A 21,098-nucleotide genomic window follows, 5' to 3' on the forward strand; every position below is an offset into this window, starting at 1 on the left:
AGGCCATATTGGCATGTAAGCAGTATATAAAACCCATTTTCTGATCTTAATGCCCTTACCAGGCAGTGCAGGGGAAGACGGGTTTAAAGTTGTTCAAGTTGGCAGCCATCTTGTGCCAAAATAGTCCTTGCTTTAACTATGCACAATACAAAGAAAGACTTCCCTTTTTCATCCTGAATCTCCCGCCATATTCTCTCTCTCTCTCTCTCTCTCTCTCTCTCTCTCTCTCTCACACACACACACACACACACACACACACACACCTCTCCTAGGAGACATCCCAATTCTCCTCTGTGTATTGGACAAGTTGGTTAAGCAAAGCTGGAATCCCAGAGGTCCCCAATTGTCTCATTTTTCATATAAAATTTCACTCGCTCACTAAGAAGGGCTACAACAAAATGAGACATTTTATACATACCTTTGTCTGAAATGCTAACTCCTTGTATTTCCCAGGTGGTGATAGAATCTGGCAATGTCACAGGAAGAGCCTTTGAACTGCATTTATTAGGAGGGTGGAAGGCAAACACATCAAAAAAATGTAGCTAACAAGCATCAGCCAAATTTTTTTAAAAAATATACTATAAAAATGGATTCTCTTATAGCAAAAATGTGTATATTAGAAATTTGCACTAAAATGCTGGTGACTTTTCAGCAGGTTTTTTTAAAAAAAATAAAAAAATAAAATCACAGATTATGGTAGAAATCCAAAGAACTGAAAAATGAGGAACTAAGAGAATCACAGATCTGTCCATCCTTACTTGAATAGCTGGGGACTGTGAGACCTCCAGGTATAGGGCGGTATATAAATTCAATAAATAATAAAAATTGAACCTGGGACCTTCTGCATGTAAGTCGTATGCACTGAGACAGTGCTCAATCCACTATAAAGAAGCTACCAGACAACTATCAGACCCAGACTGATCCATCTAGTTCAGTCCTGTCTATACTGGCTGGCAGCAGTTCTCCTGGATTTAGCTGTGAAAATGTTCTCAGTAGATACTTCAGCTCATTCAAGAAAGCAGTTTCATTCTAGGCCACTGCTAAAGTCAAAATGACCGAGTCTCTCCCAGAGTACTGTACCTGTGAACTGGGTGAACCTCCCAAAGCCAGCTTTCAGGAAAATAGCTTCGGATCTCTGGATCCAAATTCAACATGGCATCAAGGGCTGGAAAATATTTTTAAAGGAATTTCAGAAAACTAGAAAAGTCAGCCAGTAGTCAGGAACTGCTAGGACCAGCACAGGGATGTGGAACCTATAGTCCTTATAGACGCTGTTGGACTCCAGCTTGCATCAGCCCTAGTCACCATGGCCAATGATCAAGGGTGACATGCTCATTTGTATGGATCAGTTTCCATATAGTGTGTACAGTGGTACCTTGGGTAAGAACTTAATTCGTTCTGGAGGTCCGTTCTTAACTTGAAACTGTTCTTAACCTGAAGCACCACTTTAGCTAATGGGGCCTCCTGCTGCTGCCGCACAGCTGGAGCACAATTTCTGTTCTCATCCTGAAGCAAAGTTCTTAACCCAAGGTACTATTTCTGGGTTAACGGAGTCTGTAACCTGAAGCGGACGTAAACTGAAGCGTATGTAACCTGAGGTACCACTGTATTGCATTTTCTCTCCTGCCCCCCCTACCCCGCCCCTTTTTGGCAGTAGAGGCTAGTTTTTAATAGGTGCACCTTGGCTATAGGTTGTGGAAGACCTTTCAGGCCTTTTCTACCTATCTAGGAGAACAGCGCCCTGGCTAACTCCAGCTACAAAAGCTGAGGCTGCTGAGCAGACTCTTGAGCTGAGGGAAGGTTTAGTCCAGTGTTTCCCAACCTTGTGCCTCCAGCTGTTTTTGAACTACAATTCCCATCATCCCTGACCACTGGTCTTGCTAGCTAGGGATGATGGGAGTTGTAGGCCAAAAACATCTGGAGGCACAAGGTTGGGAAACACTGGTTTAGTCAGTGGGTGTTGGGTTTTTTTTGGGGGGGGTTGCTAATGTTGTTGATGTTAAATGTGGAAATTGTTCAATTTGATTGTGTTCTTTTTGACGTTTTGTTGTGTATGACTACTTCTGTTATGTTCGTTATGTAATTTTTTATATTTTGTGAGCCACCTTGAGCATTGAGTTTTAACTTTGGAAAGGCAGAATAGAAATAAAACGATTGACTGGTTGATTGCCATTACAGCAAATACTATTTACGTACTAAACATTTATAACTATAGTAGGAAATTTGCACGTTTAGGAGAATCTAATGGGAAATCTTGAGGAAATTTTGTAGTTCCATCAGCATCTCCACACTGTCAACATTTTGCAATAAGGATTAGATCAAAACTTTAGGGGTTGTATCCAACTAAGGTTTACCCTAAGTGGACACATTGAAATGAATGGACCTAAGTTCATCATGCTTGTTAAATTCAGTAGTACTACTTGGAGGACTAGCTCCGGCTAGAACCCTGTGTTTATATAGTTAAAGTAACAATTTGCTTAATAATGAAGAATTGCAATTGGGGAAGTGCATTAAAAAGTGTGATATGAATGAATGTCTCACTGGAAGATGTGTAAACACCCCAAAAGCAAATCAGGATGAAGGCAGTATGAATGCTCATTGCCATACAATCTTCCCATGAACAAATCGGTAAAGACAGGATATAATCTGTTATGAGTTTGGGGAAGGTTGGGGAACCAGTCAAGAATGTTCATCTGTGGATGAAGACTAGATGGTCACTTTAGTACTCCACTTTAAAGGAATGAGCTGGGCTGCAATTAGCTGCCTCTAAGTGAGAAATAATCAAAGGTGTAACAAGTGGGACCAGGCTAAGGAGTTGCATGTGAGTGAGCTGGAAGAGATTGATGCTGCAGGAACTGGGGATAGAGACATGACTTGCTCTGTGTGGGATCTAGAGCTGTGACGAATGGAAAAGCAATATATATCGGATTGTTGATACAGTGAGCCCCTCCATCCTATGCCCAAGGTGTGTGTGTGTGTGTGAATCAAACTGTATATCCTAAAGACTCCACAGTCTCTGTTGACCTTCTTAACAGAGGAACCGAGCCCTGGATAAGCGTACAACCCCATATCCACTGCTTAGGGTGGCATGCAACATCTAACATCCACACAAGTTTTCTGCAAGCAGATCAGGATGACTGCTTGAGCATCAGACCCCAATTTGGTTGGCTGACCAAAACATCTGTTCGTTCTATTCATCTCCTTTGTTTAAAATCCCCTGTGAAACAGCAGCATGCCTCCAAATGGCGTCATGTGGTAATGTTACCTTTTCTCGCCAGTATTAAAACCTTGTGAGTTTCATTCCGCCGCAGGTTTTCTGCAGTTTCGCAGCAGCGCTTAAAAGCTGCTATGCAAAGGCGACTACCAGACTTAATGCGGTTGGCTCTCTCTGCACAAGTTTGCATGATGGGATACAGTTCTGCTCCAGTTCTACAGCAGTTCTGAAGGTCTTGTCTTTTAAAGTAGGTTACTGAAATGACAATACATAATGCTAGTCTCTTTCTCATGGCATAGTAAAATCAGTACCAGTTTCAGGTTTGGGGCATCTCCCTGTTAGGGATGTGGATAAAATTTATTATGGGAGTCCCCTTTCCCCATTTTCATTTCTTTTTGAATCTGTGTACTGCCTTCCTACATTGCTGTTAGGGATGGAGGGAATCTGTATGCATTTAAAGCTAAATCTTATCAAATTCAGACTTTCTGAAACAAGATGTGCAAAGAAACACAAGCTGGCCTTTGAAATCATCTGAGTTTTGCAATGCAATACCCCAATGAAAAAATGCTTACAAGAATGCATATATTAGATAGAAGTGTGCATAAAAATGAAAATATAAGTGAAAAATAACATACAGAAATGCATTATATTAGGGGATATTGCTTCCAAGAATGATGGATTTAAAAGAGGATTTTTTAATATTCCCAAATCCCCTATAGAATGTGAAGAACTGAATTTAAGATTGAAAAGCCAAAACTGATGGATCCTTCCATCCCTAATTTACAAGGCAGTTTACAAGTCATTGTGAAAAACATGACTATAAAAATAAATACAACAGTTCCTCAACAGGGAGAAATTTAATTTTGTTTGCATTTTTATGAGAAACTTCCTAATTTATGCTTCTCAAATCAATTATGAGCTGAAAAGCAGCTTTCCTTTGCAATTCATACTTCATCAAAGTTTGTGATGCAGTTCTCCAACCAAATAATGTATATAAAAATGCATATAATAGAGAAATTGTGTGCAGTAAACACATATATAAGTGGAAACAACATTAAAAGTCATTAGCAGGGAAAATGGATTTCAAAAGTGTGCATATTAGTTAAAGCTTTACACAAAATTTTGTATAATGGGAGAAATGTTCACTAATATTTCCATGAGGATTTTTTTAAATTGCAGATTGATGCAGAAATGTAGAGAACTGAATATAAGTTTGGAAAAATGAGAAACCAAGAGAAAATGAAATAGACAGATCTATCTGTCCCTGTCCTCTGGGCAAAGTGTTAAGCTTGGCTCCCATCTGTGGCAGCCACTCTCTATCTTAAGTTACCCATAATGCAATGCCCTAGCCCTTAGATCTATTAAATTATAGATATGATTAACAAAACCAAATATATTTCCCACAAATCGCTTGGATCCCCTCTTCAACACAAAAAATATGCTATTGAGTAAAACATCTGGCATATGCTGTACCCATTTTGTCAATTTCCTCTTCAATGGTGGACCGTGAGGATCTTACAACAGATTGACAAGCTTCATCTGTGGAAACAAATTGAAGATAAAACCAGTGGCAATGGAGAGAAACGTGATTTTATAAAGCTGGCAGAGAAATGAAAAAGCTTTGACACCCCAGATATTTAGGGAGGACTTGCGAAAAGGTGTCACTTTGTGGTTAAAAGGGATGAGTGGCACCTGTTTCTGTTGAATCATCAGCATTTGCATTGGTCAGGAAGGTGAGTCCAGCCCTTCGAAACACGTCCACATTGCTTTGTCCGCCACCAGCACCACAACCAAGGTCACTTGTTTCCAACTGCAAAAGTGCCTATGGGGGGAGGAAAAGGACAAGAGGGGAGGACTATTTTCAGCTTATATTATCAGGGGTAAGAAACCTGTGAGCCTCCAAATGCCACTCCCACCTTCCCTGACCATTGGTCATGCTGGCTAGGGATAATGGGAGTGAGAGGGCCTAGGAAACACCATATACAGTGGTACCTCTGGTTACATACTTAATTCGTTCCGGAGGTCCGTTCTTAACCTGTTCTTAACTTGAAGCACCACTTTAGCTAATGGGGCCTCCCGCTGTGGCTGCGCTGCCGAAGCCTGATTTCTGTTCTCATCCTGAAGCAAAGTTCTTAATACAAGCTACTATTTCTGGGTTAGCCTGTAACCTGAACCGTATGTAACCTGTAATTTAAAACCACTGTACCACTGTAATTTAAAACAAGGATGAGGAACCTGTGACCTTCCACATGTCACTGGACTACAACTCACATCATCTACTACCATTGGACTTCAACTTACACCTGCCCCAGCCAGCATGGCCAATGGTCAGAGATAATGAGAGTTGGAGTCAAACAATATTACATTCTGTATATTTAAATGAACCTATTCAAATATTATATATTCGTTGTCAATATTTGCATGCTGTAAATATGAAACATAGATGTAGGGAAATTCATGCCAAGGAGCCAAATGTGACCCTCTCCCGAAGTCAGATTACTCACTGGCCCTGCTTTGCACCCTCCTCGAGTGTTTTTGCCTGGCCAGAATGTGTCCTTGAGCTCTGGGAATACTCCTTATTTGTCTAGCTAGAGAGAGGTATGTGAATGTGTGTAGTAACTACACTACTGCATGAAATTAACATTTATATTCACAGTTCTGCCCACCATGGGCATGTGTGCCCCCGGAGGGTGGCCCGTGAGGGATTGAGGCCCTTGGGCTGAGAAAGGTTCCCTGCCCCTGGTGTAACACAATGCAAACAGTTTTTTGTTTTGTTTTGTTTGGAGCACAAGTACGCAACTCTTTCCATGGGCCTTGTCTTCGATCTTGTGATGCCGTAGATTGCCACATCCATAGATGACAAAGCAACCAAAGAGTCAAACTGGGTTTTCAAAGAAAGCAAAATGGAATCTCCTGGGCTGTGTGACCTTTCACTTGTTGACAATTTAACCTATATAGGAGAAGAGAGGGAAAAAGAGGATTCACTAAAGGAAATCCATTATTTCAATGGTACCTAACTGGGTCCCAGTTTTCTCTAAAGTATGTGCATATTTTTTTTAAAAAATACACACACACACAATGGAGAAATTCACACTCCTCTAAGGTTTGAAATTCAGTTTTTCCCCCAGGTAGCAAACCTTGAGTCCTAGTTCTGGGAGAAAGGCAATACATACATACATACATACATACATACATACATACATACATACATAACTGGGGTTCAGCATACATATAAATCCATATATTAGATGGAGGTGGGGAATTAAAAATGCATTATTATTTTTTGCAAGATTACTTTGAAAAAATGTGCTTTTAGGCAATGTTGCTTTAGAAAAAGGTGTTCGCATAAAATTTTTCATGAGGACAATTTTAATCTTTTTTAAAGATGCAATGAAATAAATTGCAAAGTGATGTGGGGAAGTGTTGGGAGGAACCAAACTGATCAGTGTCACCAACCCCTTTCGTGTTACTCACCTCAAGGCTGTTTCCACATTTCTGTTCTACATTTAACCAGACTGAATCAGCTACCAACTCTGCAGCTCCCTCTCCTGTAACTATGTAGTAGACAAGTAGGCGGGCTGAAGGGACCATTTCCTTCGTTAGCTGAAATCTTAGACTTTGATAAGTGGAGTCTTTAACTCTCTCCTGAGTCCCGTGGGCTTTTATTTTCCCTTTGGATAAGATCTAAAGGAAAGGAGGAAAGGAACTAAGTTAAAAACAATGGGCTTTGGATGAGAGAGAGAGAGAGAGAGAGAGAGAGAGAGAGAGAGAGAGAGCTCCAGGGAAGGCTGGGAGAGAACCCTGCTTGAAACATGGAGAGCTGCTTCCAATCAGTGCAGACGATACTGGGCTTGGCCCTGACTCAGCCACTGGCAGAGGAAGAGGAATGTGGGGGGAGCACACCACCCCCAGCAGCATGATCCCGGTGGGGTGACATCGCGGCTGCCCCCCCACCTGCACTGGGCACCACACCCCCGCAGGTGATGTGCCATGCTCCCAGGACATGCGCCACACCTCTGTAGGTGGCATGTCACGCCCCCGGGACGTGTGCCAGCCCCGCCCCCGCTTGCTCCCCCTGCCCCGGTGATGGAGCATGAAGCTCTGCCACTGGATTCAGCATAAGGCAGCTTCCTACAAAACTGACATTGAGAATCAACAACGTGCTTTGCTTGATGAAACCCTAAAAATGCCAGAGTAATTGGCAGTGAAATTGAAGAGGGCAATTTCAAAGAGTTAGCAGATTGTAATATGCTCTAGAGCTACAATGATTAAGGTGTCGTATCTTTCTGGGACATATCATTGCAGGAGGTGATTTACAGGACAACATGTTGTGTGGCAAGTCTATTGGGTTGTATCCTGTGTTAGTCCTACTCAGAGTAGACCCATGGAAATTATTTGGCCTAAGTTAATCATGGTCCTTAACTTCAACAAATCCACTCTCAGTAAGACTGGTACTGGATACAACCCCCTATCCACTGCTTAGAAGAAGCTCTTTGCACTTCTCTTCTCGTTCAGAATGGAAGGGTAGGCGGGTGTCCAATCCTAGCAGCAAATGAGATGTTGGCATGTTTAAGTGGGGATGGGGGAGAGGTTTCAACATAGGAGAAAATGAGCCAGTGCAGACCTGAGCAGGAACAGTGAAAGGTCTCATGCACATTATGAGTGACTGAGACCCTTTGTGGGCGCCATAGGAGGTATATGTAAGCAACACTGGCACCTCTGCTTTAGTATACATAACACTGAAGAAAGCATAGTGAGAGACAGACTTAAATACTTGTGAATTTGCTGGTCTTTTGTGTCGCCCAAAATCTCCTGGCTGAGGTGGCCGCTTCATGGCATGCAATGGCAGGATGAGACCTGGAAGTTTGAGGGACAATTCAATGCAATTAAAGACAATACATTAAGAGGCAAGTGGGTTGTTGTTTTCTATGCGTACCACATAGCTATAGTGATGTATTTTATCAAGATAGTGGCTTGATGGGTGTATGTTGATGTGAAGGGTATCACCCACACGTAGCAATTGGTGGTTTGAAGCCCAGTCGATGTACAGGTAACTTCCACTGAGGGAAGCATATGATTTTGCCTCGTAGCTTTCACTGGCCTGATTTTCTTCTGGTAAACTGGTATCTGCGGTTTTTATCTGAAAATGATGGGAAACAAAATGAATTTAAGACCACAGGGGCAATAAGAGTCTAAAAAAGTACAAGTCAGCAAGCAGGAAGGTCTAGAAAATATCAGTCGCTCAGAATATGAGCATTGCATGCAGCAGGTCCCTGGTTCAAACCCCAGCAACTCCTTGTAGGGCTTAGAGTTCCGGCTACATGAAACCCTGATGAGTCCCTGCCAGTCCGTGTAGGCAATGTTGAGCTAGATGAACCAATGGTCTGACTCAGCATAGTGCAGCTTCCTTTGTTCCGATAACCTCCTATCAGCTGAGAGTCCACTTATTTTGTCATGACTGCCATTCCTTCCCCCACGCTCTGGGAACCTCAGGGTGCCTTGAGAGCCACTGACAAGTCAGTACTGACAATATCGAACAAGGTAGATCAATGATCAATATAACAGATGAATCAATTAAATGTTGTAGTTCAAGTCTTAACATTAAACACATCTCATTTTCCCAACACCTCTTGCTGTCAAGTTTCTAAATATGGTTTAAGACAGGCACTCCCCCTCCATTGGGGGGGCACACACAGCATACTTTTTAATAGTATTTTTTGTTGTAATGCACTGTGTTTAAATATAAAATCCAGTTTTCAAGGTCACCCATCTGAACTAGAAAGCGGGGCGGGGAATGTTCCAAATGCGCTGCACACAGGCCAAAATATACATTCTCAAAGTACAGCCTGTACAAGAACGGAAACCCGAAAAGAATTTAACTCACTCGAAACTCCAGCACTTTGCAGTCAGAAGGAATATTAACCACAAATAAAGCTGTCCCGTCGTTCTGGCTTGTTTGCCTTCTCCCAGATTCTGCACCTTCTTGAACTAACACGTTCTCTTCCATTTGCTCATTGAAAGCAGTAGCCGTGAAGACAATGGGTATGTTTCTAGCAGGGGCATCTGCCGTATCCTTCACCTGCACCTATTAGCACAGAAACAAAATCATTTCACTATAATACAATCTTCTTTTAAAGCAGGGAGGGGAAACCTCTTTTCAACCTGAGGGCCACCTTCCATGGGCCATGGGCCAGCTAGGGGCAAAAGTGAACAGAGCAACAGGTGTAATTTTTACCTTTGCACTGTTGAGTAGTTTACAACACATGCTATCCTAAAATTCTCCAAAAAAAACTCACAAGTTAGCTGTTCTACATACACTTGCTAGAAAACTTGATACTGATTAGGATCCAGTCAATGTCTAAATCTCAGATAAAGATTTTTGTGTGAGAGAGAAAGCTTCTATCCACAGAATCATAGCACTGTAGGGTTGGAAAGGGATCCTAAGGATCATCTAGCCCAACCCCTGCAATGCAGGAATATGCAGCTGTCCCATATGGGGAACAAACCTGCAACCTTGGAGTCATCAGCACCACGCTCTAACCAACTGAGCTATCCTTGAGATTTTCTAGGTTGTGCCCATGTATTAAGACAAGCCACCCGAAAGCTATCTGGAATTAATTACTTTCGCTTCAGGCAAAAGGAGTCTTACAAAATTAAGACTTGGTGTTATGCCCTCAGTGTTTCCGAATGGCGTTTATAAGGAATTGCCTTTGGGGCACCATTTCTTTGTGTGTCGTTCTGCTCGCTACATCACTCAGTGTCCTCTACATAAATATCTGTCTGAGTGAGCTGCTCTGGTTCGCCAGAAGCGGCTTAGTCATGCTGGCCACATGACCCGGAAGCTGTATACCGGCTCCCTTGGCCAGTATAGCGAGATGAGCGCCGCAACCCCGGAGTTGTCCGCAACTGGACCTAATGGTCAGGGGTCCCTTTACCTTTACAATAGCCGCAGCCAGGAGTGGGGATCATAACATCAAGTGATTTTGTGTGCACTCTGCTATTGGACAAGGAAAATTATGTTACCTTGCATGCATCTCTATTTGATTTAGCTGCCAGTAAAGTAAGAGCCAAATTTGTGGCTTTGCTGTGAATGTTATGGCTTACAGCTAAACAAATAAAATTGTTAATACTCTTACTACTGCTGAACTCTACCGTCTGTACAGGTAAACAACAAGGAATGAAGCACAGCCAGATAAGGTGTGACCTGGGGAGAATCTGAGGGCCAGTTAGTGAGGCTTAGAGGCCTACATTCTCTTCCCTCTCTCTCTCTCTCTCTCTCTCTCTCTCTCACACACACACACACACACACACACACACAGGCCTGAGGCACATCACCCACGTTTTAAACCATTTTCTTGTACAAAATATCAGTATTCTTTTATTATTAGAAATCAGAGACAGGTAACTGTTACCACATATACAAGAGCAATCAAGGGATTCCAAGTTCAGTTGTAAATCTGAGCTGAAACCCTCTACAGTTTTTCACAGGCAATGACAGCAGTGTCTAAAATAACATCCATTTTCAATTATTTTTTGGCATATTTATTGTTGTGAACCACCATGAGACCTATGGATATAGGGTGGTATACAAATTTAGTAAATAATAATAAAATAATAATGGTTGAGTAAATGTTTGCTTATTTATGTATATTGCCTTCACTTTCGGTTGCCATCACTTGCCCTCAGTCCTGCTATCACATAGCCAAATATGATTGGCTATGTGGTGCTGTGATGCCATCCTGTTCACTGTCGTGGGATTCCTGACTGAATGGGACCAACCCATGTGACCAGGAAGCACGAAGAAACAGCATCAAGGGAAAATCTGCCAAAGGAGCAGCAGCCAGATGAAACACTGGCACCAAACAGAACCGGGTGGGGAGAGAGATGACAAATATTTGCACAAACTAAGTGGATTTATTTGGGAACATTTCTTCCTCACTATCACACCAAGTAATAACGTTCTACCATATAACGTTCTCCAATTTGGAAAAGAGGGATAAATTTTATTTAGTTCACTTTTAAAGGAAAATGTGCCAAACCTGCACTTTATAAAATAACACTATGCCAGCCTGCATTCGTTCCTCATTTAATCTGGCTTTACCCATTCTCATTCATTTGTTCATTCATTCAAAGCATTTATACTGTTCACTTCGGCTGGAAAACTTCCCAGAGTGGCTTACAAATTGATTAAAAAAACAAACAGTCCCTGCCCTCTTACTTAAAATCTAAAAAGACATGGCAGGTGGTGGGGAGGGAAGAGGAAAACAAGGAAATTAATTTTTCTGGGGGAAATCTAATTAAGTTGTGTTTGTTTGATCCTGTTACCGGTGATCAGCTGGCAATCTCTGAACAATCAATTTACATCTTTAAGCCCCCTTATCTGGACACAGACTAATATTCTTTCTTTTGAAGGAGTAGATGCTGCATGGGAGCAGGGATCTCATGATGTTGTTATTAGCGTAGTATGGTAATTCCGCTTACTGTGCATTTCCTTTAGTCATGTTAACCAACCTTAATATAGAAGGGGAGTCCAGGCTTCACAAAAAGAGGAGTAGCAACCAAATTGAGTTTGTAAGGTGACAGAACATAATGGACACTGAAAAGTTCACTGTCTTCGCTATGGCCACCTGGCAAAAAAAATAGATGTTTCTTGTGAGAAAAGGACTGAATAATAAAAAAAACACCAGTGTCATGTTAGCCATCCTGAGTTTCTTTCAGAAATAAGCTTTGTTTAGAACAAAATAAATAACTATTCTAGTATGAATTTTGGCAAATAAATGAACGTTCATGGTTGGTTTGTTGGTTTGTTTAAGAAATATTGCTTTTATTGATAATTTAAATATTTCTTGTAAACAACTTAGAGGTTTTACTACAAGTAAAGTTGTATATATCAAGTGGTCTATATTAACAAATGCAATAAATAGATAGTAAATTTATATCATGGTTCCCCCTTACTCTTCTTTAAACAAAAATGCTCCAAATATTGCAGCCTTTCTTCAGAGGCAAGTTGCTCCACCCCCTTGCTAATTTTGGTTGCCTTTTTTCTGAAACTTTTCCAACTCTACACTATCCTTTTTGACATGAGGAGACCAGAACTGAACATGGTATTCCAAGTGTGGTCACACCCAGTGCTCCCCCCCAAAAAAAATGTTTAGGGATACTCTCATTTTCCTGCTCATATTGAAATACTGCCCCTCAATGAGGCCAAACTTAGATTCACAAAATGTTTAGGGGTATGCGTACCCCTGCGTCTCCCTAGAAAAAAAGCATTGGTCACACAATATGACATAAGTGGGGCCAGAGATTGTGTGTGTGTGTGTGTGTGTGAATGTGAGATAATTACCTGTGGATTCCAGCACTGAAGCGGCAATATAAAGTATTGCGCCATCAAGCTCTTGGAGACTGCCGTAACCTAGTTCACCAACAGCTACTTTGCTGTTAAAATTGCACTCTGCTAATCCATTCTCCATCTGATGATCAAGATACATAACAGTATCAGAAACTATCGAGGCACAGAGACAGTTTTATTCATTTTATTTACAAAAAAATTCTATACCACCTTTCATCCAATGATTTCAAAGAGGTTTTAAAAAAATACAGTTATGTTTCATCTGCACTATACATTTAAAGTAGTATCATACCACTCTAAACAATCATGGCTTCCCCCCACAGAATCCTGGGAATTGTAGTTTGCTAAAAAAAATGCTGAGAGTTGCTGAGAGAACTCCTTTCCCCCTCATCTATATACAATTCTCAGGGTGCTTTTACTGTACAACCCTCTTTCCAGGGAACTCTGGGAACTGTAGCCTTGTAAGGTGAATAGATCCACTAATTTCAGGGAGTCCAATCTGAATATAACTTAGTTGAATGCAGCATATACTGCCAATCCTGGCCCAATGACATTGGCTGCCAATCACTTTCTGGGCACAATTCCAAGTGCTGGTTTTGACCTACAAAGCCTTAAAAGACTCAGGACCACAATACCTCCAGGCCTGCCTCTCCCCTTACAAACTGACCTGGACCTCGCAATCACCACCTGAGGCCCTTCTTCATGTGCCTTCGCTGTGAGAGACCTGAGGGGTGGCAACACAAGAAAGCGCCTCTTCTGCAGTGGCTCCTTGCCTGTGAAATGCTCTCAACAGGGAGGCTTGCCTGGCCCCTTCATTATATATTGTTAGACACTAGGCAAAAACATTCCTATTCTCCCAGGCTTTTAGCTAATTAAACAATCTATGGCCTTTTAAACGGGGTGAGGGTATTGTTTTTGTTTGCTGTTGTTATTATTATTATTTTTCCTATATTGTAAACCGCCCTGTGATCCTCGGATGAAGGGCGGTATAGAAATTTTATCCATGGCATAAAGCAATACAGCCAACCAATTAGACTTGGATAGCAACCTGCAACACAGTGTCAACATAAGCCATTTCACACTATTGCGATGATACCCATTTCTAGCACCAAAGTGTTCATCAGTGGGATGGCTGCCTGATTCACTTTTGAAATCAGGACACTAAAAAGAACAAAAATAACTTCATTCGTTGACCTAGTTTTTGGGACAAATGCTTCTGAATCCTGAAAGGAGCACCAAAATATTTGGCAGTTGTTTGCCGAATTACAAATCCTGGCAACTCTGAAGTACGTTTCTCATTTTTAGCTGATCTGAAGAATGAAAAATTCTAAAGAACACCAACGTTTTCTTGCCTGGAAAATATATTGGCATCTGCCCAAGTAATAGCAAATATTTCAAACTGAGTTCCCAGAAGCAGCTGGAAATGGAAGCAGTTCAAAGACATGCACTCTCACCCACTCAGGGGAGGACCTGGCTGGAAGCCGGGTCTGCATCATCTTAAATCCAAGTAACTGATGTTTAAGTGGCTTGTGGACTGGGCTGTTAGTTAAAATGTGGAAACGGTTGGCTTCCAAGTCAAACCATTTATATATTTTTAAAGAGTGAAGATTTGGGATGGGGGGAGATATTCAGTTGGGTTTACATTTTAATTAACACTGAAACAATGCACAAACCAAAATGGTTTTGTTTTGTTTCTTAATTCTCTAATTCAAAAGTGTCCAGATTGCATATATGTACATAAATGTGTATTGTTAGTAAAAAATATCCACATTAAAAATGCATGTATTGTATATTATATATATATATATATATATATATATATATATATATATATATATATGTGAAAATAACACACACACAAATGCACATATTACTGAAAAGAACATTGGGAGAGACTTTGCAGTTGGTTCCAAGTTGTCTGTTCCTGATATGAGACAATCTTCCTCATAAACATTTCTAGATGCCAATGGTGGCTGGTGCCTTCTAGGGACTGGTAGAGCATAAGGCAGGGAGCCCAGCAGCAGCTGGCACCAGAGCTAGTAACAGGCAGATACAACAAATTATGTTTCCCCTCCATCTACGTTCCTGCTGAGTCCTGCAAGGGCAACTTTGAACCTAAAGAGGACGAAGCTGAGAGGCAATGCCACCTCCTGGACTGCTTGTCAGTAAGAAGCCAGACTGAGACTGGTGGAGAAGTGCCCCCCTCGCCCTGATGGATGAGGTACCACTTGTCTGTTTCAAGAGAGTGCACCTCTGGGGATGAAGTCAAACTGCACAGGAATTCCCCAGGAATCGAGTTGGCAGTGTATAGTCATACCTTGGGTTACAGACGCTTCAGGTTCCGTTTTTTCAGGTTATGGACATGACAAAACCCGGACATACTGGAACGGGTTACTTCCGGGTTTTGACAGCCGTGCATGCACAGAAGCGCTAAATTGTGCTTTGTGCATGCGCAGAAGAGCTAAATGGCGGTTTGCGCGTGCACAGAAGAGCCAAATCGCAATCCGCGCATGCACAGACGCAGCTCTGCGGGTTGCGAACGCTGCTGGTTGCGAAAGTGCATCCTGCATGGATCATGTTCGCAACCCGAATGTCCATTGTATATAGAACTCCTAGGCTGCTCAGATAACAAGACTCCCCTCTCAGCCTCATCCTACATCAAGAGTGATGTACTTTTGAAGCATGGATGTAGGAAAAGCTCAAGTTCAAGCAGGCAAAATATACTGGTGAGCTGTCTACTGTGAACCTCTTATATGTGTTAGAATTGGTAGCTTTTCCATGCACACATGCAGAAGTGGCAACCAGAAAATGACAACAACAACAAAAATCCCCTCACACAGTTTCATGTTCACTATAGGAAAATTCAAGTGCACTTCCATCATTCACAGCTGACAGCAAACCAGAACTATGTTTGCTCAAACAAAGTGCATTTCTGTAACCACCCTGTGATCTCTGATTGAGGGTAGTACTGAAATTTACATGATGATGATGAAGATGCACCTCTGGAACAACAAATCCAGAGTTTTTGCTGGGAAATGCACTAAAAAGCATAGGATGAATGAATAATTAGCAGGAAGATGTTTAAATGCTACACAAGCAAATCAGGACAAAAGCGCAATAAAGTCCAGATATCATCGAACCACCACATAAATTTTGTGCAAGCAAATCAGGATGGATGCTCAATAAATAGGTCCTCTGGGAGAGCCCTTAAATGTGCTCTTTCAGGTATAAAAATGAAAAGCATTAACTGTGAATACAAATATTAATTATTATAGATTTGGGGACACACACCCCAAATCCTAGAAATTAATAAATGGTAGGATTTTGATTATTTGGAGTGTTGAAGGGAAACTTGCAGGCCAGTGGGAAAATACAGGCTAAGCTTTCTTTCCAAGCCAGGGCCTCACCTGGGATTGAGGCATTAAAATGACGAAATGTCATGTTAGCCCATCTGAGAGCCTGACCGTGGGAAGACAGGGGTTGCCGTGGTGACAGGATGTGGGTTCACAGTGACAGGAAGAGTCTTTTAGAACAAGGTGTGCTAGGAAGAAGATGGGGAAGAAGAAAGACTGGAAGAGATGCCTTTGACTCCACGTCTGCACTGCCGTAGGAGACAAGCCTTGCTTGAAAGGACCATGCTGTAAGATCTGGACTTTTTAATAAATTGCTGGTCCGAATGTGTTTTGTTTTGTTTTAAAATGTTACATGGTCCTGCTAGAGTACGGCTTACTTTCATGGAAAATCAACAAGGCATCAACTGATGTGGCCTGGCTTCTCAAGCCAAGATAAAACCGTTCTGTGATGAGGTACTGTCTGCTCAATTTCAGTCCAAAGTAGCCTGTGGTTTGTTCATGTTTTCCTTATACCCTTGATAGTACTAGTTTAAAATTGGAATGCTGACACTCAGTAACTGTCAGGGTAAACCTGGAGACAGATCTAAACCTCAGAAGCTACACTGGGAACTGTGACAGGAGGCCTGATGTAATTATTTTTGATCCAACCTTACCTCAATGCGTTGCAATGCTCTGGGAAGCATCTTTTTTTCAGCTCCTTGAATTATTCCAAAACGGACATAAACTTGAGCATTAGCCAATCTCTTGTTGTAAAAATATCTTGAAAATAACAGCAAAGTAGAAATATTATTATTATCACAACTATTACTATTGCTGCTGCTACTACTACTATTATTATTTCAATTTAGTACCCACCCTTTATCATAACACCACAGGGTGAGATACTACAATTTAAAAGACATTATTAAAAACAGTTCAAAACAAAACCACTCCAACAGTTATTGACACTGTTTCACAGAAAACTATGAGCTAAACTTATAGTAGTAACTGATTTATTTCAGACAAGAAGGGTTTTGTTTCTTTGTTTAAAAATGTATCACAATGAGGTAAAGAATGAAATTTCAGAAGCACTGGGTTCTGTCACATTAGTCCTACTTGGAGTAGGCTCACTGAAATTAACTGACAATAGTAATTTAGGTTGATTAATTTCAGTGGGTCTACTCTGAGTAGAACTTAGTTAGATTAACATGTATTTTGAGCTATAATTTTAGCTTCAATATATGTTTTAACGATTCATTATAGTTCTATTTTGGGGCTTTTAAGCTCTTTAACTTTGATTTTTATTGACAATTTTAATGTATATTTTATATTGTATGTAAACAACTAAGAGGTTTTATATTGTATCCATTGCTAGTCCTAATCAAAAAGGACCCACTGAAATTAATGCTCGTTACTAACTTAGATCTAGAAATTTCAATGTGTCCACTCAAAGTAGAAGTTAGATGAACATAACCTTTTCTTTACAATTACGTGGTATATACCGGTACATTTTGTTAGATAAACAACTTCAACCAATTATAGCAGAAAACAAGAGTACAAACAATTAAGAGGAAGAAAACCATGTTTTACATTCCAGAATCCACTACAGCTTTGCAGAGGATACAAGACAAGACTCTCACATTGCAAATCCCCCCCCCCATTAAAAATAATTGCTTTTAAAAAGCAAACCCAAAGACAAACAAGAAGGATGCGATATGCACAAGCCCGCCTTACCTCGCTTTAATAATGATCCTGAATTGTTCAAATTGCTGAGAGCTTATAAAATTCTTTTCTGGTTCTATCATGACAGAGAAGCTTGGCAATGCTTGAAATGTGAAGTGGAAGAAAGCTCAGTTAAACCCTTTTACTTTTAAGTACTGTATAAAAGAGATCAAATCTATTTCTGCAGAACATTCCCTGCTAGGGCTAGCACCTGTTTTCACCAGACCTCCGTCCAGAGTTTGGAGGCATGTGCTTAGACCAGCTCCTTGCTTAAGAACAGGAAAGGGGGAGAAATTTGATTCAGTTCAAATTTAGAAGCAAACTTGCCTGATTCTCACTTTTTGAAACAATATGTGAATCGAAGAACAATCACCCATCAAAAACTGGCACTACTCTGAATTTTGCAACACAGTTCTCAAATTAAGTAATGCATACAAAGATGCATATATTAAGGTAAAGTATGCATATTATTAATGCAGTCATTAGTGAACATAACATACAAAAATATGGGGAGCTGCTTTTCAAATATCTGGATATCAGGCAAATCTGCTTATAAAAATGTGCATATTAGGAGAGATAGCACCCAGTGGGTGCTATCATGTCCTAATGGGTGCTATCATGTCCTCTCTCAGTTCTCTCCATGCTGATAACCAGCTGGAAGTTTTCCTTGCATAATTGTAGAACATGCTTCCAATGAGCTTATTATTAATTAGATTTCTTACTCACCCAGGGCTGGTTACAGCAATTAAAAAATACATAATGAAAACAGTTTGAAACACATTATAGTCAAGGGGATAAGGTGGGTGCTAATCTATATATTTGTATATCTATATGGTGTTAAAGGCCAGGGTGAAGATGTCTGACTTCAGCATAAAACAGAAACTACATAACAAGGGTGCCAAATACACCTCTGTGGGGAGGGAATTCTATGCCTTAGGGGCTGTCACAGAGAAGGCCCTATTTTGGGCCATCAACCTCCATACTTCTGAGGGCAGCAGAACTACCAAGATGGCTCCCTCTGCTGATCTTAACACCTGAGAGGGATTGTAAGGTAGGACGTTATCTCTCAGATATTTGGGGCACAAGTCATTTAGTACTTTAAACAGATAATTAGGTATGGTAGCCCTCAACTGCCTAACCATTCATGAAATTAATCCACTGATGAAATTCATTAAATTTATATCCCACTCTTCCCGCCCCCACCCCCCGCCAAAGGAGCCTAGGGCAGCAAACCACGAGCAACAAAACAATACAATTAAAAACAAAACAAAACATTTACAAACATCTAAGGACATCTAAAAACAGTTAACAAATAAATATGTCCATCTTACTCATTACCATTCAAAGAATATTATAATATACCTCCCCCAAAAAGAGAATTAGTGAATTGGCTTTATAGTATCTATATAAATATCCACATTACCATATTCTTTAACTTGAAACCCTGTTTTGGCAGAGGTTGTGAAATCCTTTTGATACTTGGCTTTTATTGTCCAATAACCAAATCTATGGGGAGAAAGAGAAATTTAAAAAAATAAAAATGGGGAAAGGGAGCCTTAAAGCCACACACTGAACTTCTTGGCTGAGCAGGAATTTGGACCCAGTTTCCCTGGTCAAGCCTCTAACCACTAAAGTTGTGCCCATGAGCTAGGCTAGGGCATCTTTCTTTTTCTTTATCTTTTTCTTTTCCTTTTCCTTTTTGCAGAAAAGTGTCCTCTGTGCTGTTTTAGACTTCAACACCTTTTTCTCTGTATCTTAGTTCCTCCTGCTCTGCAAAACTGCACAGACAGAGGGTGACCTACAGAAACGAAGATGTTAATTTCGCTTTATTTCCTTTCAGTAACGTTTTACAAATGTTTGTGGTTTCAGATCGGTTCCAAGAAATTGGGGGAATTGTTACTGTGGAGTTCCTTCCAGTCTTGCCTCTAAGCAAATAGCTTTACAAAGTTTTACCAAGCAGAGCTCTGCTGCGCGTGCAGTAGCCAGGGTGTTTCTCCTGCCATGCCCCTATGTGCCAAAACTCCAACAAACTATATGTTTCCCTGTCTTGTGGCAAAATCCCAACTCCATTCCCTATTATATTTGAAGGCAAACCACTGCTTAATGCAGCAAGAAGTGACAGAAAGTAGACAAGGAAGGTGAAATAGAGAGAGAGAGAGAGAGAGAGAGAGAGAGAGAGAGAGAGAGAGAGAGAGAGAGAGAGAGAGAGAGAGACTATAGTCTCAAAACAGAATGACTTGCTGACTGGCAAAATGTTAATTTTGCTTAATTCCCTTCCAGTATTGTTTGAGGTTACAAATAGCTCGCAATTGATTGGGCTGAACACTATGCAACTGTGATGTTTCATGCTGGTTTGTATCAAACCAATTAGCATTACAAAGCTCAACTATGGCATGTAATACGCAATATTTTTCTTATAGTTGTAAATTATAGTGCTTTTGTTTTTTGCTTTTTCTATTGAATAAACCGCTGTTAACTGTGCGTGCCATTGTAATGGATTGCTTTGAAGTCGTTTCTGCACCAAGTAATTTTTAGCCTCCAATTCCCCCCCCCCCGAACCCATCCCGTATTTTGCCTGACCTGTCCTTTATTTTGCCCAACCAAAAGTGGCAACCCTACCATGGGCCCTACGGCGCCCTTGTCATACCCTTCAACATTTCTCTGATGAAAATAGGGAAGTCCTACCATACCCTTCAACATTTCTCTGATTAAAATTAGGACATCCTAAGGAAAAGCAGGGCATTCTGGGATCAAATCAGAAACTGGGATGATGGCTTCTGTAAATCCATGACTGTCCCTGAAAAATAGGAACATTTGGAGGGTCTGCCTTGAGGTCTTCACCTTGCACTCACAAAACCTGATTCACCACACACAGAGAGACACAGCTCCTTTGAGATGGTGAAAGTTATTTTTTTTAATCCTTTGAAATTTACACAGAGCTTAAGAAGGAAATTAGAAGGGTGACTCTCTTGCCCACTTCCTCTTTCAACTCTGTGTGCTTTTCAGCACTGGGATTAATTCTACAGGACCTGGCTTGTGCATTGATTGCTTGGAAAACGTAGTCTGTGTGCATGTATTTCATTTCTTTTTGTTTTGGGGAAGGGCAATGGCAGGCAGAATGGGGGAGCAAAAAGTTTGCCAGGGGGGTGGCACCCACACCACTCGCCCCAAAATCTAAATGTGCTGTGGGACCTAAAAACCTCAGCAACCCTGATCTAGTCACTGAACCACATTGGTGTTGTTAAGTGTGAGAGAGTTCTTTGGAGACCTCAATCCCCTCTCAAAGCTGGGAACAGATTGATAGTTAAATCACTCTGAGTATTGTAGCTGTTTGATGGGGATAGTGGTCTCAGCACCCTGAATAAACTACAGTTCCCAGGATTTTGTGGGGGGAGGCAATGACTGTGTCATGTGCTTTGAAACTGCTTTAAATGTATAGATGAATGTATAGATGAGGTCTGTGTGTGTTAGTATCTCTCCT

At 41.0% G+C, this 21,098-nt stretch overlaps 1 protein-coding gene across 2 annotated transcripts in view; it reads right to left on the reverse strand.

The window, feature by feature from the left end:
* C5 (complement C5) overlaps nt 1-21,098 on the reverse strand; it is a 78,635-nt gene that overhangs the window by 44,713 nt on the left and 12,824 nt on the right. For both annotated transcript variants that reach the window (XM_081896276.1, XM_081896275.1), the window contains exons 6-19: nt 19,041-19,123; nt 17,630-17,720; nt 16,570-16,675; nt 12,558-12,684; nt 11,726-11,841; nt 9,099-9,299; nt 8,151-8,354; nt 6,689-6,898; nt 6,015-6,164; nt 4,907-5,036; nt 4,688-4,753; nt 3,266-3,469; nt 1,081-1,165; nt 419-495 (exon numbers count right to left, since the gene is read on the reverse strand). In XM_081896276.1, the coding sequence (XP_081752402.1) occupies nt 419-495; nt 1,081-1,165; nt 3,266-3,469; nt 4,688-4,753; nt 4,907-5,036; nt 6,015-6,164; nt 6,689-6,898; nt 8,151-8,354; nt 9,099-9,299; nt 11,726-11,841; nt 12,558-12,684; nt 16,570-16,675; nt 17,630-17,720; nt 19,041-19,123 (1,850 nt within the window). The remainder of the gene's footprint in view (nt 1-418; nt 496-1,080; nt 1,166-3,265; nt 3,470-4,687; nt 4,754-4,906; nt 5,037-6,014; nt 6,165-6,688; nt 6,899-8,150; nt 8,355-9,098; nt 9,300-11,725; nt 11,842-12,557; nt 12,685-16,569; nt 16,676-17,629; nt 17,721-19,040; nt 19,124-21,098) is intronic.

The sequence above is a fragment of the Podarcis melisellensis genome (genome assembly GCF_964234715.1).
Source record: "Podarcis melisellensis genome assembly, chromosome: Z".
NCBI classification, from domain to species: Eukaryota; Metazoa; Chordata; class Lepidosauria; order Squamata; family Lacertidae; genus Podarcis; species Podarcis melisellensis.